Source organism: Humulus lupulus, chromosome 5 (genome assembly GCF_963169125.1).
Source record: "Humulus lupulus chromosome 5, drHumLupu1.1, whole genome shotgun sequence".
Lineage (NCBI taxonomy): Eukaryota > Viridiplantae > Streptophyta > Magnoliopsida > Rosales > Cannabaceae > Humulus > Humulus lupulus.
The window spans coordinates 90589754-90600296 of NC_084797.1; the positions used below are offsets into that span (position 1 = coordinate 90589754).

A 10543-nucleotide genomic window follows, 5' to 3' on the forward strand; every position below is an offset into this window, starting at 1 on the left:
GTGTCCCATACTCGAGAGGGTAGGACGGCACACTCCCCATAGCGAAAGTAGGAAAGCCCCTACTGTGTGTGTCAGATATAGGAATGACGCCATACACGAGCAGAGGCTTGAGGGGGAAATGTTGTACCTAAAAACACGATCTTACGTGTCCTGGCTTGCGGTACAGCTAGTAATCATTTAATGAAGTTATTCATAGTTTCAAGAAAGTGGTACAAGTTCCCAAATGGGTTGCTTGATTCAACCGCAGGTTGGCAAGACATCAAGGAGATCGCCTAGCCAGATCTTCAGGTCGTATAAGAATAGCTTGAGTGTAACATCCCAAATTACCTAATAAGGCTTAAAGCCTTAATAAAGGGGCCAGAATGGAAAATATGGAAATTATATGATTATGTGATATATATATATATATATGCGTGTATCATTATATGATTATGTGAGTTATATTATAATATGACTTGATATGCATGTTTTGGTGTATTAAATATGCATGTGAGCCCATTTCTGATTAAAAGGGAAATTTCCGTAATTTGGCCTGTTATGGGTATATTTGGCATATATGTGATATATGTGTGGGACCACATTATTATGTGAATATATTTGGGTTACTCGGCACGAGACGATCCTAGAGAGCAAGCTAGTGGGAAAGTCACAACAGGACCCATATTTGATTCGATGTGAGTCAAGGGGTGTATTGGGTATTTAATACATTACTAGGTTATTGGGTAATGGGAATGATTATTTGATGATATATTGGGAGTTAGAGAGATCAGGAGGAAATTATGGAATTTTGACTATTTTACCCTCGAGGGCGTTTTTGGAACCCCGAGTAATTGGATTTGCTCGAAGTTACTTAAGTTCGAAGTAACCTGCCAGAAACATAAAAGAATGTTCAGTACGTTCTCTCTCTCTCTCCTGTTCTCTTTTTTACGCCCGTTCGCATTTTTGAAGAAAACTCGAGTTTCAGGACTCAGATTCAAGCAAGGGTCGAGTCATAGCGATTCTAGGAAAGATTATAAGCTTATTAACCGAAGGATTTGGTGAGAAATGACATAATCAAAGGTTATCGCTAGGGGCTCGAAAATGAGATCATGCTCGAGGGTCGTTTATTGGTAACCTGTACTTGGACTAAAGGTAAGAAAACTGCACCCAGTATGTGATACATGTGATTATGGCATTGCCTAAATGTTGAATATAGACTTGAATAGAGCTTGAGTCTCTGTAAATGTGCATGATTATTATTATTATGCTTATGATTCTGAATTGTTGAACAGGAACATGAATAGGGCATGAACACTTGAGTATGTGCATGATTTTGATTATGCTTATGATTGTTGATTAAGCATGTTGAATGCTTTATATCTGGATATTAGACATATGAATGCATGTTTGCATTATCTTATTGAGAAAGGCTTGAGTTATTAGTCAAGGGCGGCAATAGCGTGTGCGCGCTGGTCGTTATGGTTATGCTTAACCAGGAGCACATCATACGCTTGACCGACCTATTGGTAAGGGAAAACTCAGCGCCAAGTACGCTAGATCAGCTCCAAAGCTGGTTATACAGAGGATAGGTTGGGGCCCTAGGTGCCTTATTAGTCCCATATCCTAGCATTGGCTTATCATTCAAGGAAGACATTAGCACGGTGAGTGCTGGTCATAAAGCATTGACTTATTAGTTAAGGATGGCATTAGCACGGTGAGTACTGGTCGTAAAGCATTGACTTATTAGTCAAGGATGGCATTTGCACGGGGAGTGCTAGTCGTAAGGCATTGACTTAACAGTCAAAGACGGCAATAGCACATTGAGTGCTGGTCGTAAGGCATTTACTTATTAGTCAAGCATGGCAATAGCGCGGAGTGCTGGTCCATATGATTTAGCCTAACCAAGAGCGCATTATATTCTTGGGCCAAGGGTGACTCATTAGTCCCATATCCTATGGCGTTGAGCTAGTATGATTCCATAATCATGTATTTTGGGCATTGGGCCTGATATGATTCATTGATCAATTATCTAGGGCAATTGGTCCCATATGACATTGTACTCATTTATATGATTGGTATGTGTAGAAATATCTTTGTAAATACATTTTGTACAGCTATTTTTAGGTTGTAATTTACAGCTAAGTTAGGTTGTAATTGACAGCTAAGTTTAGGTTGTATTTTTTCCTTATTTTTTGTCTAGCTCTTTGTATTCAGCCTATATATAGGCCATATTATTCACCAATAAAATAAAATTAGAAGTATTATTCACACAAAACTACATGGTATCAGAGCATTAGTAGTCTAAAAATTGGAAAATCTTTCCAATTTTTTTTGCCCTTTTTCTAGTAAAAAAAAATTAGGGTTTTGCACTCTTAAGCTCAACCTTAGAAAATTATTTTAGGGCCATCTTCTACTCTCACCTCCTACACAGGAAGCTTCCTGCACCTCTGGCCAGCAAAACCTTGAAGTTCGACACCCAGCAGAGCTGCGCGTGAGCCTCACGCACCGCCTCCATCTCCGGCCCATCTCCCACGCGCGTGGCACATGTAGGCGCGTGCAGCACCCCGACGACGAGCTTTTTTCGACGGCGACCTCCTCGGCACTCCTTGCTACATTTCCCTGGTGCTTTCACGATTTCATCACAAAAATTCAATCAAAAATTTTTTTTTAGCCCTAGCCTCTCTATCGTTACTAGATAATATTTTTTGTTCCAATCCCTCATAAGCTTATTCCAGTCAAATTTTTTTCACTCTAAAGTTCTTATCAATGGCTGTTCCAGCCAACTCCTCGTCTAAAATTCAATCTCAAAAATATCAGCTTCTCCAATCAATGGCTGCTCCTCAACTTCTCAAACCAGCCAAGCCCACTCCTCAATCAGCTGCTCTTGTCACCAATTCCTCTCATAAAGTCATCCATTTTCAAGACTTGGAAGTCAGCCACTTCTCAAAGGACAAAATCAATGCAACTCCAACACCTCTTGGGCAGTGTATGCACCCACCAAATCCATCTTCAACCGAGGAAAATGTCAGCATAATGTGTCATCAAGGTTCTACGTCTCACACATTTACTGCAACCTCCAACAAAGGTACTTGGATTGTTGATTCAGGGGCTTCCGACCACATGACGGGTGATTTAAAAGTCTTTAGCACCTTCAAACCATGTGTTGAATCCCACACCGTCAGAATTGGCGATGGTTCTCTCTCAAAAGTGATAGGGACTGACTCTGTAACATTATCAGATGACCTTCTCCTTTCATCTATTCTATTTGTCCCTAAACTAAATTGCAATCTTCTTTCAATGAGCAAACTTACTCGAGATCTTAATTGTGTAACTAAATTCTATTCAAATCTTTGTGAATTTCAGGTTGAGGGCTCGGAGAAGGTGATTGGCAATGTTGAAATGCATGATGGGCTCTATATTCTCAAGAATTCTCCTAAAAGTAAACAAGTTCACAAATCTAGTTGTGGTAACCATTCCAATTTAGATTATATTTTCAATTTTGTGTCTGTTTCGAATGAAAATCTTGTCATGTTGTGGCATTTTCGACTAGGACATCCAAATTTTGGTTATCTTGAAAAACTATCTCCTCAGTTATTTGTCCACAAAAGACCAAAATTCTTTCATTGTGAAGTATTTCAACTTGCTAAACATACTCTAAACTCTTATCCCAGTCTTCCTTACAAACCTTCACAACCTTTTTCGATGATACATAGTGATATTTGGGGACCCTCACAAGTAACTAATATTAATGGATCTAGATGGTTTGCATCCTTTATTAATGATCATACTGGGACAACATAGGTATTCCTTATGAAAGAAAAATCTGAAACTGCTTCTATTTTAAAAAAAATTCATTCAATGATTCAAAATCAATTTCACTGAAGGATCCAAATCCTTAAAATCGATAATGGAAAGGAATATTTTAACTCCATTCTTGGTCCATACTTGTTAGATCAAGGTATTGTTCACATTAGTTCATGTGTTGATACTCCACAACAAAATGGAGTGGCTGAGCGTAAAAATAGACATCTTCTTGAAGTTTCTAGATCCATCATGTTTTCAAATCATGTTCCCAAATAGTTTTGGGGGGAAGCCTTACTCACAGCCACCTATCTCATCAATCGTATGCCTAGCCGTGTACTACAATTCAAAGCTCCCAGAAATCTGTTACTTGCAACATTGCCTCATATCTCAGCCTTCTCCTCCGATCTTCCATTTAAAGTCTTCGAATGTACGACTTTTGTCCATATTTATGATCACAAACAAACAAAACTTGATCCAAAGTCTCACAAGTGTCTCTTCATCGGGTATTCCAACACTCAAAAAGGGTATAAATGTTACTCTCCAATTACAAAAAGGATCTATAACACTATGGATGTCACCTTTTTTTAACATTAATCTTTCTTTCCCAAATCTAGTATTCAGGGGGAGCATTCTCAAGAATATCAGCTATGGGAAATTAATCAGGATCATCAAGCTGCATTTCCTCAACCCAATGTTGTGCACACAAACACCAAAGTGTTCAGTCTTTGCCCTCTTTGCCTATCCAGCCAGATCAATCAACTGGTCATTCATTCCCTTCTTTTCATATCCAACCAGATCAATCAACTGGTCCTTCCTTACCCACTTTTCCTATCCAACCAGATATCAGTACAGAAAACACACCCAACCCGTCCTTCTCTATAGTCAATCCGACCTCACCTTCCTCCTCAGAAAATCCAAACACTCCTTCAAATTTACCATCACCTCAAACTCAAGCACAATTTGATATAGGTAACAAAGAACTTCGTGTTTATAGCGGGAGAAAAGTTGGAAATATAGAGGTCAACATGCAAGACAAGAACTGCTCAAACACTCATCAAAGCCCTCTCAGCCTCGAAAATCATGAAGGTAAGGATTATGTGACTCATGAGTTAATTTCTCCTACTATTGATGATCTCGACCTACCTATTGCTCATCAAAATGGTGTTAGAACTTGTACCAATAACCCTATTGAAAAGTATGTTGATTATGGGAAACTAACACCTATGTACTGAGCTTTTGTATCTTCTCTTGATCTTATTCATATTCCCACAGACATTTATGAAACCTTGAAAGATCCTAAATGGAAGACTGCAGTCGATGAAGAAATGAATGCTCTTGAGAAAAATGGTACTTGGGTTCTCACTGAGTTACCTCAAGGAAAAGGGATAGTTGGTTGTAAGTGAATTTTCACCGTCAAATATAATTCAGATGGGAGTATCAACAGATTCAAGGCTCAATTAGTTGCCAAGGGATTCACTCAATCATATGGTGTTGACTATCAGGAGACCTTTGCTCCCGTCGCCAAACTTAATACAGTAAGAGTTTTATTATCACTTGTTGTAAATTGTGGCCGTTATATCAATTGGATGTGAAGAATGCTTTCTTGAATGGGGATATCGAAGAAGAAGTCTATATGGAAATTCCACCAGGTATGAAGAAACACTCCAGTGGTCGAGTAGTGTGCAAACTTATCAAATCCCTTTATGGCTTGAAACAGTCACCTCAGGCATGGTTCTACAAATTTGCAAAGTTAGTTGTCAAACATGGATATACTCAAAGCCAGGCTGATCATACTCTATTTTTAAAGTTCTCTTCAACTGGGAAGCTAGCAATTCTCATTGTCTATGTGGATGACATAATCTTAACTGGAGATCACTTAGGAGAAATTTCAGATCTCAAAAGACTTCTTGCCTCCAAATTTGAAATCAAAGATCTAGGAACCCTCAAATACTTTCTTGGTATGGAAGTAGCCCGATCAAAAGAATGAATTGTTATAATTCAGCAAAAGTATATCCTAGATCTTCTAAAGGAAACTAGAATGATTGGGAGCAAGCCAGTTGACACTCCCATGGATCCAAACTTGAAAGTTAATCGAAGAGAGGATTCAACTCCAGTACAGAGGGGGAGCTATCAAAGATTAGTAGGAAAGCGAATCTATATCTCTCATACTAGACCTGATATCGCCTTCCCTGTCAGCGTTGTTAGTCAACATATGCACAGTACTTGTGAGGAGCACTTGGAAGCAGTGTATCATATTCTAAGGTATCTGAAAATGACACTAGGTCTTGGTTTGCACTTCAAAAAACACAACAACCGAGACTTGGAAGTTTACACAGACTCTAGTTGGGCTGGAGAGCTGACCGACAGACAATCAACTAGTGGTTATTGCACCTATGTATGGGGTAATTTAGTTACTTGGCATGGTAAAAAGCAGCCTATGGTCTCAAGGAGTAGTGCAAAGTCAGAATATCGTGCTTTGGCCTTAGGTATTTGTGAAGGGATATGGATCAAAAGGCTCATAAATGAATTGAGGTTTGACTCTCCTGAGTCCTTTAAAATGTACAGTGATAGTCAAGCAGCAATTAGCATTGCTAAAAATCTGATTCAACACAATAGAACTAAACATGTTGAAATAGACAGACACTTCATTTCTGAGAAGGTGAATTCAAAGATCATTGAGCTCAACTACATTGCTACAAAGAAACAGATTGTCGACATCCTAACAAAGGCCCTACCAAGAAAAAGTTTTGAAGAATGAGAAAGTTATAGCCTATGCGTCTCGACAGCTGAAGGAGTATGAGCAGAGGTATCCAACTCATGATTTGGAGTTAGCGGCAGTGGTGTTTGCACTGAAGGTGTGGCGTCATTATCTGTATGGAGAAAAGTGCGAGATCTACACTGATCATAAGAGTCTGAAGTATTTCTTCACGCAGAAGGATCTAAATATGAGACAAAGACGTTGGTTGGAGTTGGTTAAGGATTATGATTGTGATATCTTTTATCACCCGGGGAAAGCCAACGTAGTGGCAGATGCATTGAGCCGGAGGGGCCCAGGGCATTTGTATAGTTCTACTCAGATCTCGAGAGAATTGGCCGATGAGATGGTTAGGGCAAGGATAGAACTAGTGGTAGGCCAGTTAGCCAATGTCACTTTACATCCGACCCTGTTGGAGCGGATCAAGGAGGGTTAATTGGTGGATGTGCAGTTGCAGGACAGTAGGCAGCATGCCTTAGCGGGGACAGCTAAGGATTATTCAGTTTCAGAGACAGGTTTGCTCTGGTATCAGGGACGGATATTTGTTCTGGCAGATGAGGGGATTAGGCGTGAGATATTGGATGAGTCCCACACTACACCATACTCACTTCATCCGGGTACCACGAAGATGTATCAAGATCTACGGACATTATTATGGTGGCCCGGGATGAAGAAGGATGTAGTTGAGTATGTATCTAGATGTTTAACCTGTCAGCAGGTTAAGGCTGAGCATCAGCGACCAGAGGGATTGCTTCAGCCTTTGGGTATCCTAGAATGGAAGTGGGAGGATATTACGATGGATTTCATGGGAGGATTACCCAGGACAGTTGGACTTCATGACTCGGTGTGGGTGATAGTGGATAGATACACCAAGTCAGCTCATTTCCTACCAGTCAGGTCAACTTATGCTGTGGAACAGTATGCAGAACTGTATGTGAGGGAGATAGTTCGTCTCCATGGGGTTCCAAAGTCTATTATATCGGATCGAGACCCTATCTTTACCTCTAAGTTCTGGGGAGCTCTGCAGAGAGCCATGGGGACTTAGTTGAAATGTAGCACAGCTTTTCATCCTCAGACTGATGGACAGTCTAAGAGGACGATTCAGATATTGGAGGACATGCTTAGGGCATGTGTGATTGACTTTGAGGGTTCGTGGAGTAAGTATCTTCCATTGATTGAGTTTTCATATAACAACAGTTATCAGTCCACGATTGGAGTGGCTCCTTATGAGATGTTATATGGAAGGAAGTGCAGATCGCCTATTCACTGTGATGAGATGGGTGAGAGAATATATTTGGGGCCAGATATGGTTCAGAAGACTAATGAGGCCATTGAAAAGATTCGAGCTAGGATGCTTGCCTCGCAGAGTAGACAGAAAAGCTACGCTGATCCTAAGCGTAGGAACGTGGAGTTCCAGGTTGGGGACCACGTGTTTCTGCGAGTTTCACCGTTGAGGGGTGCGAGGAGGTTTGGAGTGAAGGGCAAGATGAGCCCTTGGTTCGTTGGACCCTTTGAGATTCTAGAGAGGGTTGGGCAGGTGGCTTATAGGCTGGCCTTGCCACCGTCCCTATCAGGAGTTCATAACGTGTTCCATGTCTCTATGTTGCGGAGTATGTTTCTGATACAAAACATGTGTTGAGGCATGAGGACTTGGAGCTGCAGACAGACTTATCCTATGAGGAGAGACCAGTTCAGATTTTAGATCGGAAGGATAAAGTTTTGCGGAATAAGACGATTCCGTTAGTGAAAGTATTGTGGAGGGGTAGCAAGGTCGAAGAAGCGACCTGGGAGTTAGAGATGGCGATGCGGAATCAGCATCCCGAGCTCTTCAGGTAAATTTCGAGGACGAAATTCTCATTAGGAGGGGATAGTTGTAACGACCCAAATTCGCTAATAAGGCTTAAGGGCCTTGATTAGTGTGCCAGGAGGGCATTAATGGAATAATTGTGATTTGATGAGTAATTATATGTTTAATAATGTTTATATGATGATAGATTACATTATGTGGTAATATGATATGAGATAAATATGTGATATATGTGAGAACCACATTATTATGTGGATAGGTTCGCTGAGCACGACTCAAGACGATTCTAGGGTCAGATAGCGGGAAAAGTCACAATGGGATTTAAGATATGACTTTGGACAAGTCGGGGGTACTTTTAGATAGCGGGTAGTGATTTGGGTTATCGGGACATGAAAACAAATATATGGAGATATATTTGAGGTTAGAATGTCTAGGTGGGAATATTGGGGGATTTTACCATTTTGGCCTCGGGGACAGTTCTGGCACCCCGAGCCTCGAGATTAACTTAATATGTGAGATAGACCTTAGGAAGCTTTTAGAAGAAAAATAAACTGACTAAACACTTAGACTCAGCTCTCTCTCTCACGCTTAAGGGAAACCCAAGGAAAGGAACACAGAAAAACTAAGGGAGACTAGCTGGGAATTCTGGAATTTGTGGTGAGAATTTGGAGGTCTAGCTCAGGGATTTATCAAGCACTAAAACAGGGTTAAGGTAAGCTCTTAATTTTCTTCTCTGTGGTTAGAATTCTGGATTTTGGTTGAGTGTTGAAACCAGTATAGTTTTGGTGTTTTAAGGCAGAATTAAAGAAGGGAACTTGGGGACTTAGCTTGGCTATAGCTTGGTGAAGTGATTCTACAGCAAAGGTAAGTTTCAACTCCTGGTTTAGAGGTTTTACATTGAGTTTGAGTGGCTGGTTTGAGTGTTCCTAGCACTTGGGTTTCAGAAATTTAAAGGAGGAGATTAGAGTGTACTAGGCTGTGTTTTCTTGGGAATTATGTTGCTTTAATCATGTTAAAGGTGTTGGATTTATTGGGTGTTGAAATAGGGAGTTTAAGAGTGGTTGTGGCTAAGGTTTTGAGCTTTGAAATGGTGTAAAATCTGGGTTCGAAGGGGAGGGTCGTGGCTCTGTTCTAGAGCCCTGCGGCCCTAGCATGCAAAGAAGCCAAGGGGGCTTGGCCAAGGGGGCGCGCCGCGGCGCCCAAGGCAAGGGTCGCGGCGCGTGTGTGGTTCAATGTGGGAGTAGGTTCTGTTTTGGGGAAGGGTCGCGGCTAGGCTTTGGGGGCCGCAGCCCTTGGTTGCACACATGAATTTTTTAGGGTTTTAAGCACGGGTGAGTGGTCTAGTGTGCTCGGGTTTGGTTTCACCACCGTGCTTGGTGGAATTAGGAGTCCCGGGAGTTAGTTTTGTAACTGGAAACCTATATTTGAGTATTTATGAAACCCTATACTTTGGTTGTGGCTAGGTGATAAAAGCTTAGGGTCGGTAACGGATCGTGCTTGAGGGGCGTTGCTCGTAATTCGGTAACCGTACAGACTAAAGGTAAGAAAACTGCACCTGGTTGAATATATGTGACGGGACTAAGGGCTCCCTGTTGTAGATGCTTGAAAAGATGGTATTATGCCATGCAAGCCATTTAGTGAACCAACAGCCTAAGGGTGCCAAGGATCTCACTAGCGCACAGGGCGCGGCTCGGTCACTGGTAGCCGAGGACAGCTTATTATGCACTGAGCTCAGTTTAAGCGGGCCAGAGACAGTGGGTTAAACAGAGGGTGCGGCCTAAGTCGTCGGCCCTGAATGTTATGTGATATGAATGTTATATGTGATAGAATGTATCTTGTATTGGATTGTATATGCTGAATATCTGTGGTGGATCATCTTATGGGTATGCATGCTTACTGAGCTATTTGTCTGTGATTATTGTTTGAGTTATCTATGATGTTTTCTTGCTGGGCCTCGACTCACGGGTGCTACGTGGTGCAGGTAAAGGCAAGGGCAAGTTGGATCAGCCCTGACTGGAGAGCTCAGCGAGCTGAATGTACATAGCCAGGTGCTCGGCCGCCACGGTTGAGGTCTAGGCAAGGACATGGAACCTGAAGACTGTCTGTTTTGCCTTAGTATGGCTAGTGGTTACTCATGTACTTTTGGGAGTCTGTAAACTTTCTTTAACTACGTTTTTGTATGGGATCCCATGTTATTA

At 41.4% G+C, this 10543-nt stretch overlaps 1 protein-coding gene across 1 annotated transcript; it reads left to right on the plus strand.

The window, feature by feature from the left end:
- Window positions 1-5821: 5821 nt before the first annotated feature.
- On the plus strand, window positions 5822-6541 carry LOC133779291 (secreted RxLR effector protein 161-like). The gene has a single exon (XM_062219268.1). The coding sequence runs from the start codon at window positions 5822-5824 to the stop codon at window positions 6539-6541; it is 720 nt and encodes a 239-aa protein (XP_062075252.1).
- Window positions 6542-10543: the final 4002 nt, after the last annotated feature.

Bases quoted from the DNA above. Each gene is read 5' to 3' on its own strand.
- LOC133779291 (XM_062219268.1), top strand. From the start codon at position 5,822: ATGATTGGGAGCAAGCCAGTTGACACTCCCATGGATCCAAACTTGAAA.